The sequence below is a fragment of the Muscardinus avellanarius genome (assembly GCF_963383645.1).
Source record: "Muscardinus avellanarius genome assembly, chromosome: 2".
NCBI lineage: Eukaryota > Metazoa > Chordata > Mammalia > Rodentia > Gliridae > Muscardinus > Muscardinus avellanarius.
Genome location: NC_137787.1, coordinates 75,750,126 through 75,769,373, shown reverse-complemented (window position 1 = coordinate 75,769,373; position 19,248 = coordinate 75,750,126). Strand labels below are relative to the sequence as shown.

Below are 19,248 nucleotides of genomic sequence, written 5' to 3'. Positions count from 1 at the left end.
ATACTCTGAGGGTATACCTCGGAGGTGAATGCCCCTGGGTTCAATGCTCAGGGCCACAAAACAAACAAATGTATATGTGTATTTACATGAATACAAATACAGAATACATTCATAAATATAATACATATTAGAAAAGGGCTAGGATCCAATTCTAAAAACAATGAACTGTATGGCTACAAGACCACTGGGGAATATAATAGGTCTACAAATTTCTATAAACTATTCAATGAATCAAAGGCTACAGCAATTTTAAATTAGTTTCTCACTTTTTAATAAAATAATTGCTTTCCTTTATCTCTTTCCTTTGTTCAACATTCTCTCATAGTTTAATATCAATAAGTACTTTTTCATCTTTTCAACTTCCAGGTTTTCAGCTTATTGCAATAGAATATGAGGACTGTCTTCTTTTGGCTTTTAATTGTTATATTATTTTCGTTCACAGAGGCAAATCACCAATTTGTAGACTTCAGATAAATCCAGTGCAGACAATTAGGTTCAGTCTAAATTTAGTCGCAATAAGAATTTGCAGTTGCATTTTCAACTAATCAGAGCTCTCCAATAGGCTTCCAAATGGATCATATTGTCCGAGTGCCGGATTTCTAAACTATGGGTCTAGATAACTGCCAGATGCAGCATGATTAACACCAGATGGCTAAAATGAAGAGGAGGTTACGTTTCATTCCTCATAATTACTTGGTGATATAACTTCATTTCTCCCAACTTTTTGCACCTTATATACTTGGGCCTGGGGAACTAGTGGGAATTTTGTTCTCCCCTGAAGTAAGCATAAGATATTTTACCTTCTTTATATAATCAACAGCACATCTGGGAAGCTGATTAAAGGTCACCCGCCACCTGCATTTAGGAGGCTTCCGCTGCAGTCTTTAGAGGTGTGTCCCAACCTTCCCAGGCTCAGCCCTCACCCAGGCTACTCCCACCTAGCGGCTCCCCCTCCTCCCACTTAGTCTTCTCTGCTCCTCCTCTGCATCTTAAAGAACAGTTTCCTAGAGAAATGGGCCTAAGTGTCCAAAATGTTTCTAGTCTTTACTCCTTTCTGAGGCTGAACTGTAACCCAGACATTTAGTTTTTAGCTTCATTTCAAGGGATTCTCTAGTGTGTCATAAGTACAGAGAGCAGAGGCTTCTTGTGTTTGTGTGTGTAGTCATAAGTGGAAAATATTTCCTGAATTATAATTTGTTTCTAGTCTGACCTGTTAGGCTGTAGCCAGACAAAGGGAAGAATAAGCTAGAAATCATACCAATTGCTGCACACCTCCAATGTAGATTCTTAAAAACTGGAGGAAAAATATGCGTGTAACCGTAACAGAGTAATCGAGTCAAACTCAAGTGATCTCTTTCATAATTTTTTATAACTATAAAAAAACAGAATGTTTATAAAATAAACAGAATATGCTATCTATATTTTTTTTCCACTCCAAGCACTAAGAATATTGTTTTGAGACTACTAAGTTAAGGAGACATTGCATAAAAGACTAATATATATAAATGTGTTAAAATTCCAATTCTCAATCAAATTTCCTGTTGTATCTGGTTGCTAAGGAAAACAGTATCTCAGCTATAACCTCCAATAAATACTATTTGATGAGGGCTCTTAGTCTGCAAAGCCTTAGGTTTATATCTAAATCCATTCGTGCCACTTCATAGGAGGTAGTGTACACAGCAGCAATGGTACTGTAAACAAGGCTTTCTTCTCTAATCCTATGACTAATTTTGCTTTACAATGGCTTTCCCTGTTGGGCTGCCATTAAGAGTTGCAAAGATCTTAGAGCCTTAATGACTTGGTACACCATGAATCCTTTTCATTGAAATACAAATAGAGATGTGGAACTTGGATGGTGAGAGGTATAGCAGTAATCTGACTTAACTCTTTGGCATGCAGTACACAGTTTGGGTGGGCAATGGACTTCTTGCTGAGAAAGGTCAATTTCTGCAATAAAAGCTAAAGCATTCAAGAAGTAAGCTTTAGAATAATTTTCTAATATAAATGGGTTTGCTTCTTTCCTTTCTGTTAAGCCATGGTTGCAGTTTTGGTTTTTAGAATATGTTTTCTTTCTAAATAGAGCACAAGGAAACACTTTATTAATGGAACACTTACTAAGCAGACAACACAGTCTGTTTACTCTGGCATTGTGTTGGCTTCTGGGATAAGCATACAAATAAATATGTTCCTATGAGTGAAGGGATTATGAAGATTTTTTTCCTCTGTGCTTTTCCTTTTTTTCAAATTCAATATGCATTATTTTGTGATTAGAAAAAATTAAAAATAACACATTCTGTGGACAATTAATTTCGTAAAAACTATATGTATAGGAACAGAAGAAAACAGAAAGGGTTCGCACTATTAATTATGTTTAGAACTGGGAACTAGGATTTAAGGAGATTTTAAAATTTTCTTCATTATTCTTTTTTATATTTTCCAAATTTTACATACGAATGTGTATTAAGTGTTAAATGCGAGGTGATCAAGGATGACCAAAAATAAATAATCAGGAAAAGTTCTTTAATTACCTTTCCCATTGTTTTATTTCCTAGTGTAATCTATTCTGTATACAAATGTTCTTAGTGGTCACGTCTATCACACATGGTATCATTCCAATGCTTCTTACAAATATCTAGAACTTCTGGCTCCCTGCTTCAGTTAGAGCTATTAACCCCTTGTTTGGAATCTAGAGTTTTTTGCAGGTCAGCATTTTAATCTAGACAGTGTGATACTGTGCGTGTTAAGCTTGAGATCTCAGGGCTATTCGGTTGCACTGCTTGAAATTCACCCATGAGGGAGGACTGGCAGTGTGTTCAGAAAGCCGTGTCCCACAGGCCCCGCCACGAGACCCTGTGATCTGAAGCCACATAGGAGGCTTTGGTAATTAGCCTCTGCTGAATGTCAAAAGAGGGTTGATTTCAGTGAAATTAGAAGCTTGCTAGTCAACATCATGTTAAAGATGAGCTTTCATTAGTACACTGTAAATTACTCAAGATGTGGGCATTACCTAAGCTGTTTAGAGACACTTTCACCCTTTATGAAAGGGTATTAGGATCTCGTGAGAACAGTAGCTTGTGCCTTCAGAAACAGCACCTAGTCTTGATCCCTAACTGGTCTTCCCTGCAGCCATTGGGTCTAGTGATTGTGACAGCCTATAACAGGAGAGAATTCTGCCCCTGGTGCATTGGAGACCTGCTGTGCAACTCAGAACACCTAAAAGGACAGATTGCTGGGATGTTGCCAAGCTTATAAAACAGTTTGTACAAAACGTTTGGGGTTTCTTCAATGGATGCTTATGTAATAAATGTCTACGAGCATGTTAAGATTTGGTTCAAATGTTGTATTCATTATAATGACTTTCACGGTTCTGAGGGCATAGCTAATACTCAATTGAAAAAGAACCTAAGAGTCAGTCTATCTAAATTGGCATACATGGATCCACTACTAATTTTTAGTGCAAGACGATGAAGTCTAGATTATCTGAAATTCATGCTTAATGCATAAATATTTATGGAACATAAGTACTGTATTTCACATCAGGTTCTCAGTACACTATAGTGAAAACACTCTCTTTAATGAAAAAAAATACAGTAGTGGCTATGATAAAGCAAATCTGGAAAATGTGGAAATTTTCAAAGAAAACATTTTTAAAAACCACTCAAAAGCTTACCTCTCAGAATTAGCAATCATTTTTAATGTATTTTTAAAGTTTAGTTTTAAAAGTAAATAGTATTTTTTCCATTTTTAATCCCCTTTGTCTCCATTTAATATATTAATAACATTTATATATTATAGCATTGTTTTTATCTTAATGCATAGGGAATAAATTCCCTCCAAAATAAAATATTATGGTAATAGGTATTCTTGTTTTGTCTTGACTTTTACAGAAATGGATGTATTAACGTTTCGTCATTAATTTGATATGGTTATTGGTTTGAGTTAGTATTGTTTTTATTTTAATAATTTACATATTAATTATACTCATTAAATGCACTAAACATATGACATATTTATATATTTAGCCAGAAATAAATAATGTGTTTTACCAGATACATTTTTAGTATCTATTAAGATGATCACATGGTACTTGCAGTTATTAACTAATTTTCTATTTAAGTTAATAAGGGACAGCACATAAGAGAAGTAGAAGAAATGGGTTAAGAAGTAATAAATTAGGGTCAGGTATGGTTGCATATGTCTCGAATCTTAGTACTTGGGAGGCTGAGACAGGAGGATCATAGGTTCAAGGCCAAAATATATTAACTTGGGAGACTCTGTCTCAAAAAAAAAAAAAAGTAAAAAGAACTGGGAATGTAGCTCAGTGGTAGAATGCCCCTGGATTCAACCCCCAGTACAAAAAAAAAAAAAAAAAGAAAGAAAGAAAGAAAAGAAATAAAAAGGTTTGAGAGTATAGCTCATTGGTAGAACATACGTGGGTTCAATCTCCAGTGTGATAAAAAAAAAAGGGTAATGAATTAGGTCCTTGGCAAATTGAACAGTGATGTCCCATTGCAGTGGGCCGCCAGCTACTCAGCAATAATTTATATGCTATAAGGTGATAATATTGCCAGTTGTTTTAATTTTTAAATAAATACGTTTTTATTGAAAAATTTCAATATTCTATTACTTTGCCTCCCTTTCCTTACAGGAAAAGAACATCATACTTTCTGGACTGTGTAAGTTCTAACTGGCAAGATTTCCTTTTAAGTGTCTTTCGTATATGTACCAGTATTACTACGAATTACTTTATGGTATGAGACTACAATGCACCAAAAAAAATATAAAAAGTCTAATTCATCAGTAGAGAGTTGGACATTATTACTGAACAAATTTGTAGACTTGAACCTAATCAAAACTGATGATGGATCCCGGTCATGGTAGCGCACGCTTGTAATCCCCACACTTGGGAGGCGGAGACAAGAGGATCGCGCAGGTTCGAAGCCAGCCTCGCTGGCTTAAGAGACCCTGTTTCCAAATAAAAATATAAAAATAGGTCTGGGAGTGTAGCCCGGAGGTAGAAGGGTTTCCAGGAACCCTAGTACCACCAAAAAAACAAAAACAAAAAAAACCCAAAAACAAAAAAATGATGATGGATAAACTGGTTCCTTTGCAGCTTGTTTTATGCTGGATTTCATGCTCCCCCTTTTTTGTGTGGTACTGGGGTTCTTAGAAGCCCTTCTACCTCTGGGCTACACTCCCAGACCTATTTTTTATATTTTGAAACAGGGTCTCCTAAGCCAGTGTGGCTGGCTTCGAACCTGCGTGATCCTCCTGTCTCTGCCTCCCAAGCGCGGGGATTACAAGCGTGTGCCACCACGCCCGGCATACTCCCTTTTTAAAAATTTCTTTATATGGGCCTCTTTTTCCGCCCACTACACATTCAGTAGATAGACATACTCTTTAAATTCAACTACACATTGTCTTAATGTTTAAAAAACGTATATGTGTTTCAGCCGAGCGTGGTAGCGCACGCTTGTAATCCCCGCGCTTGGGAGGCAGAGACAGGAGGATTGCGCAGGTTCGAAGCCAGCCTCAGCTACTTAGTGAGGCTCTCGGCAACTTAGTGAGACCCTGTTTCCAAAAAAAGTATAAAGTAGGTCTGGGAGTATAGTCCGGAGGTAGAAAGCCCACCTCTGTTCCACTCTCAGTACCACCAAAAAGAAAAATGTATATGTGTTTCTAAAATATGATTTCCAGGTAAAACGAAGAATTTATTTATTATACTTTCATTTTCACAACTGCTTAATTTTTCTACATAAACAGAGTAAAAAACTTGGTTTTATTAAAATACTCTATGTTTCTCCTTCAAGATTTAGGATAGTTTCATTCTCTTTTAATTATTACACATATTATAAATATTTAGACTTGGGGTATGTTTTTATGTTATAGTCTTACTCTGTGTGTGTGTTTGTGTGAGTGAGTGTGTGAGTGTGTGTGTGTGTGCATGTGCGCAGGCATATTTGCTTAGAATCGGGGTCTAAGTTATCATGTGCTGGTTTTAAACTTTTGATCATCCTGTCTTAGCCTCCCAAGTACTAGGATCACAGGTGTGTACCACTATGTCCCCGCTGATAAGCTGTTTTACTTATTCTCTTAGTTTTGCTATTTTTTGAGTTTTTTGTTGAATTAAAAATGATCTGGAAAGTATTTACTAGTATATGTTCAGGTGGTTTCTTTTCTTTTTCTTTTTCTTTTTTTTTTTTTGGTACTGGGGTTCCTGGAAGCCCTTCTACTTTTGGACTACACTCCCAGACCAATTTTTTAATATTTTTTATTTGGAAACAGGGTCTCTTAAGCCAGCGAGGCTGGCTCCGAACCAGCATGATCCTCCTGTCTCCGCCTCCCAAGAGCGGGGATTACAAGTGTGCGCCATCATGCCCGGCGTTAGGTGGTTTCTTTTCTGTCCTGGTATACCCTAAATCTTTTTAAAAAATTTTTTTATAGACTTGAGTCTTCTTTCCAGTTATGAAAAGTAGAGGGAGAGAAAGTACCTTGTGGCATTGCAATCCCTAATAACCATGGTTGTCCCCAAAGCTTCAGTGAAAATTCCCTCCCATGACAGCATCATCTGGCTGGTATTTTTCTACGTTATCCTCAAGGACATCAGGAAAATGAGAGAGAAACTTCCTTCTACCCTGACATTGAAATCTTCTTCGACCCTAACATTAAAATCACAATGGCTATGATATCTGTAATATCTCTGATCACTTCCTGATTTTCCTATTCATATTGCTATTCCTCCCCATAGCTTTCTGCCGTGCACATGTATGAATTTATCACTTTGAATCTCACTGTGATGTATAATTACAATGCATCAATAAGAGTATATATATAGAAGACAGATAAGATACAAATTTAGAAAGTCTTGAAAATAAAAGTTGCAATAGCTTTTTGCTCCACATCTACCTATAGAGCCTATTCCTCCCAGTGTATGTATACGTATATATGTATGTGTTGGTATGCAGAAGCGTGTGTATCAACATACAGAAATATAGGTGGTTTACATCATTAGTCTCTTCACAAAGCTAATTGGGAATTAATTATTTGTTGCTTATTAAGATCAAACCCCTTCCCTGACAAACAAGGACATTCCAATTTCATATACAAATCCTATTTTTTTTAAGCTAAATTATATGATTCATTTCTCCTTGACCATGTCTCTACCTTCTGTTCCCAGGACCTGTGCTTATGTTCTATTTTCTCTGGCTTCTTCTCCTATCTTATCTTTCAAAATATTACCTCTCTTCCAAGACTCAGTCTTCTTTGTGACATTTTTCCTGATTATACCTGTCAAAAACATGTCCTCCTTCCTCTGAATTTGCAAGGCTTCCCTTACCTGTGCTGTAGATTTTTTGCAAACACTTCTTAACCCTATTCTTGGACTTCACTATACAAAGGGCAGGGGCCATGTCTCACTCATCTTGGAACCTCTCAGTGTCTTGTGTATGAGAGTGCTTGCTGCTGTGTGACTTCTAAGCCCCTTTAGATGATAAAACAGGTTAATATGAATACCTAGAAGACGTCATATTTAGCACAGAATCTCATTCTAGAAATATTACCTGAATTGGTCCCTTAGTAAGTGAAGATATGCCTTTAATTCATTCACATGACGGAAGCTGGGAAGGTGTGCCCCAAGCGCTTGGCAGAATCTTTCAGCTTCTTCCCAGTTCCTCTTTCGCACAACTCTTTCTATGTGGAATACCTTAACAAAACATAATGTTAATCTGTTTCCTGGCATAATAATAAAGTATTCGTAGTTTTAAAGTCAATTATACTCAAGCACGTGGGCCCTTGAACCGATCCTGATTGAGTAGTGAAGATACCAGTAGGTAAATGCATGGATTCTGATACACAAATGGTTCCTGCTCTAAGTGTCAACTAAAAAGGCCTGCAAGGGTCTGGCAACGCCCCTGTTGTCAGATGGGTGGCCTTCCTCAGTCAGGCTCGGAGGCTGCTCCAACAAGATATCATGTCCTTATGCATCCCTGAGACGTTGGAAGATAAAATAAACAAGGAGTGTAGGCTTTAAAGACTATACAATGAATGCTTTAGGAGAAGACTTCTGCAAAGAAGTATGCTAGCAATATAGTCGTGAACATAGACACTGAGACCCACACAAGAGCAGGACGATCTGCAGATGAAGAAGAAGCAAAGGGCACTCTAGGCTGGTTTGTGACCATTGACAGAGGTGGTCAAACAAAGCCTGTATCTTTGGTGTACAATAATTCATTTTAGGCCAAGAGAACCACAACCACAGTTATTTCAAAGAATAGGAAGACAGGAGGAGTAGAAAGAAAAGATACAAGATAGGCTGAAATTAGCCCCAGTTCTTCAGTTCCCTGTAATACAATTACAGGCTCTTGCCATGACCTCTTTTGGTGGCTACAGAATACTCTGGCCATGTGACTTTGTAATCGATGGGATATGAGTGGAGGTCGAGTGAGCGGAGGCCTGAAATGTGCTTATGTGGTTGGGCTTCCCTTCTTGAGCTCCAGAGCTTTAGAGAAAAACGTGCTCCCGATGGCTGCTGCCCTTTAGGTCTGATTGCCAGAGCAAAGGGAAACAGACCTTCGAGTCATTGTCTGGAGCTCAGCCTAGCTGACCAGCAGCTGAAAGCAGAGTTGACCATTCAAACTAGATCAGTCAAACTTTGGCAGGCTGGAAGAGCTGACTCTGAAGTTTAATGCTGTCATCACTACTGAGTTTTGGGGTGGTATCTACTGGCTTGTTTGTGGGATAATAATAACCAAAGTTATTATTATTTTTTTACACAGTAATAATTAGTGAACATCTCAATTATTATTTTGTGTGTGGTACTAGGAATTAAACCTGTGGGCATTTTACCTCCAAGATATAACCATAGCCCTGTTTTTATCGTTTTTATTTTGAAACAGGGTTTGCTAGGTTGATGAGAGTCTCACTACTTGCAGAGGTTGTCCTTAACTTGCATTCTTCCTTTCTTAGCCTCCTAAATACTAGGATTATAGGCATGTGCCCTCACACTCAGCTGAACCTCTTAATTTGACGACAAGAATTAGAGACATATGACAATCACAAGCATAGTGTCAGCATGGCAGTAGCTCACCCCACTTTCCCCAAGGAAAGAACCCTGAAAAAGAGCCACATCCGCCGCTGGCCCTGGCCTGTGGGGGAGGACATGTGCAGTGTATAGAGCTGAAACACCTGACACTAGAGGTGCCTGATGCCCTGCCAGGGATTCTAAGCTCCCAAACACTTTTGGTAGGTTCTGTCAATGGGAAGGAGCATCATTTGTATCAGCACATGAACTAGGATGGCACAAAGATAACACCACTGAAGGATTAAATGAGAATGTTACTTTACCTTATAGCAAGAAACACTGGAGGGGAAACCATGCCAGCCTTCTGGACAGGGCCCATCTGGCTTAGGGCTTGCTTCCTCAGGCTCCAGGGCTCCACTGACTTTCTTGCAAATCGAAAGTGCTCTGAAGCTTCTGCAGTCCTTCACCACCCACCTGCCAAGAGACCTTCCAGTAGACATAGCCACGCACCCGCCTGGAGATGCTGGGGTTGAATTGGAAAGTTCGATTAAAAATTAAAACTTTAAAGTTCAAATATCTCCTAGTGCCTTTTTTCTACTCTTTATTTGAGCCAAGGTGGAGAGAGAAAATAGGGAAAACAATAGAGGAAAGAGCGGAAAGATGGTCCTCAGAATGATAATGATGATGGGTACTCTAGAAGTATTTTATTACTTGTCAGATAGAATTGAGCTTATGAAAACTTACATTGAACCTATGGGTGAATTCTATTGTCATAACCGATGTGAGGAATAAGTGACTTATCCAAGGTCACTATTTGTAAACAACTGACTCAGATTTGAACCTAAGCAGTCTGCTCCAAGGGTGGTACCTGAAGCGACTACATTGCTCAGTGTATTGGTTCAAATTAGCTAAATACTTTGAGAACTTTTAAGGATATTTAAAACATAACTTTAAGCTTTAAAATAAAACTTTTCTTATATTCAGATCCAAAGGAAGAAAAAGTGCAATAAAGGTAGAAGAAGGTGGGTGGAAACATATACGTTTACTATTTATCTAACGTGGTCATAACTTTATTTATAACATTAAAAGGCAGTTTGTATTATCAGATCCATTTTCCAAATGATGACTAAATAACTTGCCCGTGCTCACAGTCAGTGGGAAGTGGAGCTGGAATTTGAACTTGGATTTGTTGGGCAGAAGGCCATGATGTGCTATGATCATGTGTCACAAACTTTGTTGGCATTCTCTATTTCATATATTATGTTTAATTATAAGCTCACACGGCCCAATATCCATGTTATAAAAATGGTTTATCTGGGTGTGGTGGCGCACACCTGTAATCCCAGTACTTGGGAGGCTGAGACAGGAGGACTGTAGTTTTGTGGCCAGCTTCAGCAATTTACAGAGGCTCTCAGAAACTTAGTGAGATCCAGTTTCAAAGTAAAATAATAAAATAGGGTAGGGGGTGCAGCTCAGAAGTAGAACATCCCTGGGTTCAGTCTCCAGTATCACACCACGCACACAAAAAGGTTTAATGATTATAATTTAGCCGGAAGTGGGCAGATATAAGAAGTCGACACATACCTTAGAAAGTAATCCCTCTAGAAAAGCCATATGGTCTCATGTCTTATATTTATATGTGGGCAGAAAGTAGAAGAAGGAACTGAGAAAAATAGTGTCATGCCACCCTGGGTGGGCTCACCCCTATTCACAGCTTGGTCATGCTAGACCAAGTTGACTGAAGCTGGAACTCATCATGGCAGAGAGAGCATAATGGAAGTCTTTCTGACTGCTGAACCGAGGGAACAGGTTGCTAGCTTCTCCCTGAGGACCTCTCCAACCCTTGAGCTTATCTACAAAGAGTATGACATTTACAAGATAGCCAAGGGTCTGTTAAAGAAATCAATATTTTATCTGTTACAATATTTCTAATTTAAGTGAGATTTAAACAGCATTAGCATTTATATCCTCTATCTTCTTCTATAAGTAAATAGGACATTTTATTTTTATTAATACCATTCACTTTGATGGTCATGGCCACATGTTCCAAATGTTGTGGGATTCTGTATTTATTTATTTATTTATTTATTTATTTATTTATTTATTTATTTTTGGTGGTACTGGGGTTCCTGGAAACCCTTCTACCTCTGGGATACACTCCCAGACCTATTTTTATACCTTTTAATTTGGAAACAGGGTCTCTTAAACCAGCGCGGCTGGCTTTGAATCTGCACAATCCTCCTGTCTCCGCCTCCCAAGTGCAGGGATTACAAGTGTGCGCCACCACACCCAGCGAATTCTCTGTTTTAAATATTGTGTTTAGCCGGGCGTGGTGGTGCATACTTGTAATCCCAGCATTTGAGAGGCTGAGACTGGAGGATCGCGGTTCGCGGACAGCCTTGGCTATTTAGGCCCTCCACAACTTAGTAAAACCCTGTTTCAAAATAAAGAATATAAAACAGGGCAGAGGGTGTATCTTGGAGGTCAAATGCCCCAGGTTCCATCCCAGACTCTCAAAAAAAATAAAATAAATATTGTGTTTAATTATAAGCTCATATGTTCCAACTTCCATGTTATAAAAAGTGGTCTTCATAATCACATTAGATCAACAAGAGAAAAGATAAATAATCTGAAAGGAGGAAAGCAGAATGCTCTAGAGCTGCCATCTTATATAAAGTCAGAGTCATCTACAAAGTACTGACTTGGAAATCAAGAGACATGGATTTACTAGGTCAGTGACAAGATTATCTTTTGTAAGCAAATTGTCTTTCTAAGCCTTAGTCTTTTCAATTCTAAAATCAGAAGGGACTTCTGAGGCCGAGTCCCTTTCTGTGTCAAATCTTCTCACTCCATGGCAAATTATGAACAAGGCTCTAGCCTGGTTGGATAAAAATGAACTTTCAAAAAATGTTACCTACAATACACTGCCTTCTTAATTCTTACTTACAGAAATTGATAGAAGTAAGCACATAAAGTTTTGAAGAATGAAGTTAAGAAGCAGGGAGATGAACATTTCAAGTCAGTTCAGAAGAGGTGGCACATGCCTATAATCCCAGTACTTGGGAAACTGAGATGGAGACAGGAGAGTCACAGGTTCGAGGGGAATCTTAGCAGTGTAGTGAGATTCTCAGCAACTTAGTGAGATCCTGTTTCCAAACAAAACATACAAAGGTAGAGGTTGGAGGTAGAATATCTCTGGCTTCAATTCCTAGTTCCACTAACAACAACAACAAAAAACAAAACAAAAAAAAAAACAAAAATAAAACAAAAAAGCCCAAACCTACAAACAACAACAAATGTGAAGCACCTCATAGAGAAATGTCTAGATACTATGTGAGACATACATAGAAAAGACTTATTTATTTATTTATTTATTTATTTTTGGTGGTACTGGGGAAGGAACCCTTCTACCTCCGGGCTACACTCCCAGACCTATTTTATATTTTATTTGGAAACAGGGTCTCTTAAGACAGAGAGGCTGGCTTCGAACCTGTGCAATCCTCCTGTCTCTGCCCCCCCAAGTGTGGGGATCATAAGCGTGCGCCACCACTCCTGGTGACATAAAAAAGATTTAAAAGCCCATACTGGTAGTTCTACCTCTGTTCTTTTGGATGGTGGGTTTGGAGAACTGAGTTTTCCAGCTTCTTCCACTGGATCATTTCCAGAGACTGAAGAGGGAAAACAGAACCAGTGCTTCTATTTGTGGTTGGATAGACTTCTGTCCTGAATATCATCAATTCCCTCACATTTCAAAAGCGAGCAAAGAACAAATTTGGGAGGTATGACATTTCATCGGTCACTGATCTAATCCTTTTTGGGGGATACTGGGGACTAAACCCAGGGGCATTCTACCACTGAGATACACCCAAGTCCTACTTTCTGTTCTTTATTTTTGAAACAGGGTCTCACTAAGATGTGGAGGGCCTCACTAAGTTGCTGAGGCTGGCTGTGAATCTGTGATCTTCCTATCTCAGCCTCCCAAGTACTGGGAATACAAGTTTGTGCCACCATGCCTGGCTCTCTTCTACTACCTTAAAGGCTCCACACTTACCTGGCTCAAGAAAATTCCAGTTGGAAAAGGTTACTGCTTGCTTTATGCTACCAATAGTTGCCCAGCTGTACTCTCCATGGGAATCCACATCTCTCAGGCCAGTCCAGAAGTATTTTCTAAGAGATTTATCATACTTCTTCATCATATCATTCAGGTATTCTTGTTCAAATCTATAAAGAACCACATTGGCAAATATTCCACAATTGCTGAATTAAAGATGCCTGATTTTCTTAGGCAGATTGCTTAGCAAAATAACTCAGAGTTGAAAGTTTACCAGTACATGTTTACTGATGGTCACACCTGCTAGTGATAGTCAGATTGCAATTCGTTCCAAAAGGGACCTCATCTTTGTAGATCTTGTAACAGGTTTCTCCATGTCTTGTCCATCCCTAAGTCAGAGGAGAAATGTAGTCACACTTTTCTGGACTTGATGATGTCCCACTTTGACAAGCAAATATCTGCTACATTGATAGTGTCTCAAAATTTGTAAAAACTGAGGACCTGGCCAGTAAAGTCATAGAAATGATAAGGGATGCAATTTCTTTGGTTTTTATTTGGAAACAGGGTCTCATTAAAGCTACAGACCTGAGATGATCCCGTATCAGCCTCCCAAGTACTGGACCTACAAGTGTGCACCATTATGCCCAGCTACAAGGATGCAATTTTATAGGTAACCTCTACAAGACCAAGCCTATGCCAGGCAGAAAGAGAGGCACAATTTCCAGTACCCTTAGTGGCTGGCTCACTATTAAATAATTGGTGGTTGAATTACCTTTGAATAGGAATAATCAGTGGAATAAGTAAAGATATCAGTATTAGGGATAGTAACCATTTACATTTTTTATAGAAATTTACAAATAGGTAAGTCTTCTTTCCTTGTGTAAGAACACCAATATTCAGATTCCCTGCCTACTGGCTTGCTGCAATATAACAAACAGAAGCTAGTGATTTCTTCTATTTCTAAGTCTAAATTATTTAAGTCTCAACTATCATCTCTAAAAAAGAAGGTATCATTTTGCTTAAGAAAATTTACCAAGGGGTTTTACATACCTCATCTGGAGGACATATTTTTTCAGACTTTGTATCATTCATTTTTTCTCCCTTTTTCTTACAGACATATTTAAGTTTCTCTTCACATGACTGGACTTTCCATTGACCCAGCTTTAAAAAAGAAATAAAAATATCTGCTCACCAAATGAATTATTTGCTATATCTTTAGAACTGAATTCACAAAAACAGTGAGAGTAGGGGAAGAGGGCAAGCGAGAAGGCTGCGCTCACGGCCTATGATGTCAGCATCGACTCCAAGTCAGTGTGGATGAGTTTCATTTTCTTATAAGCACAACAATAAAACCACCAAAGGACACTTAGTCTAGGAGCTGAGAACAGAAGAATACACTCCATGAACAACTGTATTCTTCTATTCTTCTCTATGATATGGTGAAAGTTTGCTTGCAGGTTAAAAAATGAGGGATACACCGAGTAACCTCGCTGTTTAGTTTCCTCATAGACATGATGAAGGTGGTAGTTATCAGAGCTGCTCTTCAAGAATTATAGAATCAAACGTTTCTTTCAACTGTACGTTAGCCTAGACTTCAAAACTCTCACTTTCCAATATGTGACTTGAATTTAATTTTGCTTAATTGGCTAAATCACTTTGCTTTTTTGAAATGACATTTTAACAGATCAATTGTCATGAGGGTCAGTCTCGAGCTCTGGAAGACTCTAGGTCTACCTGAAGTTCATTCTTGATCTCACTACCATTTTTTATACTCTTCTAAAGATATCCAGGATATCCTTTTAAATAGAGCACCAAATGTGATATCTTTCTAAATACATATTCACTACTGAAACACTTTTAAATATATCAAACCTTCATCACTTCTACTTAAGTCTTTCTAGATGTCTAGGTGATAGAGTTGGAGACAGTTGCCACAGGAAGTGATACAAACAAGCGTACAGAAGTGCACGTGTCCTTTTTGCTCAAGAACAGCCTATTTTTTAGGGCTTAACTGAAGTGTGTTCAGTAAATGTTTTGGCAATCCACAGGAATAAGACGTTTTTCTGAGTAGACCCCATTTGTAAATAAAAAATTAAATATTTAAAAATATTTTTTAAAATTGTATTAGAAATTAAAATATTTGAAAGTATTTTTGCTTAATCTTTGAATAAGGATTAATATACAACTTAATCTGAACATGAGAAGACAAGAATCTTCAGGTAAAGTTGCAGCTATTTGTCAAATACCACATTGATGGCAGAGAGTCACACAGAGATTCTCATCTGGGAGAGGCAGGTGATGAGAATCTGTCTGGCACAAGAATCTTGACTTCTAAAGAGATTGTCTACATCTGTTTCACATCAGAGCAGCTACTGACAGATAGAATGTGGAGTGCTTATTTAGTAATTGCCTTTATTTACACCTTTTCTCAGTAGCTATCAAAAAGACAATGATTGGCCTCTCATCTTTTATTGTATTTCTCAGATCACACACACACACACACACACACACACACACACACACTACCTTAACCAAAGCAGTCTTAATACTGTTATTACATATAACAGTCAGGTGGTAAAGAAACCACAGGAAGCTTCCTACCTTTCCTAAATAGGAAACACAATTGGGAGTCCTATTGTAGGGGACGTTAGGCTCATTCACATCCCAGTACGTTAGAGTTACTTCAGTGCCATCTGACCACTGAAACAAAGTGGGTACATTTATGTTCTTAAGGCCTGTCCATATTTCTTCTTTGGCATCTAAAAGAAAAATGTTTAATTAGTTTTACTGACTGCGTTCTTCAATATGAATACTGGTGCTGATTTTTACATCCTGGTATAGGTTTTTAGACCTTTGTGATGTTCTTAATTCACTCATTAAAATGTTGGTGTGGCTGGCAGCTTGGGTAACGAAGGCTTTTCATGTTGCCTGTGCAAGTAGATGCACAGGAAGAGCCGCTGTGCCATCCTATAGGCTCTGTGTTCCTGCTCTCTGCTGTAGATAAACCTTGCTTTGTGGGGATTACTGAAACCCTGTAAAAACAACTATAGATATGCCAGTTAGAATAGAAATATTGTCCACAGCTGCCCTGGAGCTGGCTGCAGCCTTCACAAGGAAAACAATTAGTTTTCCTACTATTAGCTATTATTAGAGAATTCTAGAAAGAGGGCATAAGACCAGAATCCTAGTATATTTTGGCTTTCCAGTCTTCAGCTTTCAAATAATTACAAGAGCAAAATAATCATCATTTACATTTTTGGAGGAACTTACACAGAATTTAGCTTATGAGAAGAGGGATATTATTCCGTCAACAGTTATATTAGTCAACTTAGTAGCCACTAGGCTATGCTAACTCAGAGGAAACTAAATAAAAGTAACAAATCAGTTCCTCAGTGGCCATAGCATATTTCAAGTGCTTAGAAGCCATATGCGGCTGGTGGCTACCCTATGGACAGTACAGGAGAACAGTTATGTCACCCCCCAAATTCTACTGGACGATGTGTGCTGATGTATAGGATTAAATTGTAAGCTTTCATTTCCACTCAGAGTCCACAAATAGGGATATTTAAATACAGTTTAAACCTCTCAAATAAAATATTTTAAAGAACTTACCCCCATTATGGAGTTTTGTGACAACCACCTCCACATCTGCTAAAGAATGAATGCTAATTAGGTCGCCACTGAAGGCTTTGCATTTCTTATGTGCCTCATCCCAGGAACCACTTTCGTTTACCAGCAGATAGCAAAATCCATTATTTGGCAGCCAGCCTGCATCACAGCGGGTATCAGAATATGTCCAGACATCTGGGAGAAAAGCAGCAATTTGTATTCCAGTAAAGATATATCTATTTGAATCAACAACATTGCAAATTTTTCTTTTCTTGAAGCACAAGGCTTCTGGGAAACCGGGTGATGTGCTGTCAGATACTAGAGTGACATAAATTGACATTGTGCCAAATGTATATACATGGCACTTGAAGAATCTTGAAGGCCTTCAGAGAACGACGTGACCTCCATGTGATACAAACATGCTCCATGACTGGGCAAAGGCTATGCCAGGGGCACAGACACAACCAAGGCAGGGATTGCCCTTGGTCCTTACAGAAGAAAGGTGTGGGGTGAATCAGGTGCTGACGAATCTTTTCTGGGGTCTGGGATTTGTTAGGCTCCCTTCCAGGCTCTGCTGTTGAGAAGATTATAATGAGGTTGAGCCTTCTTTCATCAGCTTAGCAAGGGATGCACATTAATGCTCACTGAACAAAGGACAGGCAAAGACTGAAGGAACAGAATGAGACATCTGTACACTCCACATTTAAGAGACAGCCGCAGTGGAGGGAGAGGGCAAGGGCATCGCGGGGCCGTCTTGGGCCTCTTCCTTTCTTCCCTCTGCAACCTGTCATCCTCATGAAACTAATGATTCTTTGTTTTGACTCACAAGTGAGGGTCTTATTCTGCTCCTTCAGTCTTTGCCTGTCCTTTGTTCGGTGAGCATTAATGTGCATCCCTTGCTAGACTAGAGAAAGAGTCAGATATAAAACCACACAAAATACTTCCTCCCCTATTAACAAAACCAGAAATTAGTCTGCTTACTCAAACTTCATGCATTCAGAACCGCTTGGGATATTTATTGCAAGAAAACATAGCGTCTCCAAAAGGCAGATAGTTTGTTTCTTACTAAAGGATAAAATTCAGGTTCAACAGACCTCTCATACTTCAAGATAACTCAATTAACTTTAAGTTTCTGAAAAGCATTCGTTTATTGCTATTATATTTTACAATTATAATAAAGGAACAGAGGGGAAATCACACACAATTAAACTTAAAATAATCATTTTCATATTCTGGTCTTTGTGAACACATATTTTTACAAGATTAAAATGATAAGTAGGCATGTCATTTTGTTCTACTCTTTGTATTTTCCTGCTGGCACAGTTATAATAAATGCATATTATTCAATCATGTGGAAACATCATGATTTACTTAATAATTGTTACTTCGAGATATTTACTTAATCTAACATCGGTTGCTCTAGTTTATTATCATTTGTGCTAGATTCTCTTTAATGCTTGTTGTGTGGATTACATTTGGCTTGTATTAATTGTGAAGATAAATGCTCATTTCCCCCCCATTATCTTGAAACGTTTTCCTACATTCTTTATTCTATGATTATTTTTTCTCAAAAAATTACTCAATGCCCCCTTTTAGAAAATAAGAAATTTGGTTTCTTTTCTCCCTTCCCATATAATTCCATAAAGCAGGGTATTTATTTATTTATTTATTTATTTATTTTTTTTTTTTTTTGTGGTACTGGGGTTCCTGGAAGCCCTTCTACCTCCGGGCTACACTCCCAAACCTATTTTATATTTTTGAAACAGGGTCTCTTACGCCAGCGCGGCTGGCTTCGATCCTGCGCGATCCTCCTGTCTCCGCCTCCCAAGCGCGGGGATTACAAGCGTGCGCCACCACGCCCTGCTTAAAGCAGGGTATTTAAATATCACCTTTCCCCTCCCAGTTTTTTTGTTTGTTTGTTTTTGTTTTTGTGGAACTGGGGATCGAACCCAAGGGGGTCATTCTACTGATGAGCAACATTCCCAGTCCTATTTTATTTTTAATTTTGAAACAGGGTCACACTAAGTTCCAGGGGACTTTGCTAAGATCCTCCTGTCTTAGCCCCCCAAGTACTGAGATTATAGGTGTGCACTACAACACCTGGCCCTATCCAGTTTTGAGTCTGAGTTTTCTCTAATTCAGTGAAGATTCAATCAAATATCAGGTATGCGTTGGGGCTTGTGCTTGACTGTTTAGGTACTCCTTTTTCATTTGTGCAAAATATTTCTGAAACTATCTACAAGAATGTCAGCATTGCCTCTCTTGAAAAAGCCCCTCTTTGTACACATTTTGTCTTGTACCTCTTATTTTTTACCTGATGCCTAAAGAACTATTCTGGCAGAGAAAGACCGAGGAGGGCTGAGTGTTGTAGGATGGCGGGTGAGAAAGCCTGAGAATATTCCTGTGACTGTGACCTGTGACAGAGGCATGTGATACAGAAGACCTGCCCCTACAGCAGTGGCTATCAGACTTGACCATGCATCAGGGTTATATGGAACGCTCCTTAAAACAGGTAACACTGATGTGCTTGGTCTAGGTATCACATTTAAGAACCACTGCTCTGGAAGGA

The 19,248-nt window shown here is 38.5% G+C and overlaps 1 protein-coding gene across 1 annotated transcript in view; it reads right to left on the bottom strand.

Moving 5' to 3' along the window:
• Positions 1 to 19,248, bottom strand: part of LOC308258394 (lymphocyte antigen 75-like) — a gene marked incomplete at both ends in the record, with an annotated part of 99,565 nt that overhangs the window by 52,968 nt on the left and 27,349 nt on the right. The window contains 7 exons of the mRNA XM_080688960.1: positions 7,560 to 7,702; positions 9,343 to 9,542; positions 13,071 to 13,240; positions 13,371 to 13,459; positions 14,121 to 14,231; positions 15,672 to 15,829; positions 16,683 to 16,874. Coding sequence (XP_080545086.1) covers positions 7,560 to 7,702; positions 9,343 to 9,542; positions 13,071 to 13,240; positions 13,371 to 13,459; positions 14,121 to 14,231; positions 15,672 to 15,829; positions 16,683 to 16,874 — 1,063 coding nt within the window. The remainder of the gene's footprint in view (positions 1 to 7,559; positions 7,703 to 9,342; positions 9,543 to 13,070; positions 13,241 to 13,370; positions 13,460 to 14,120; positions 14,232 to 15,671; positions 15,830 to 16,682; positions 16,875 to 19,248) is intronic.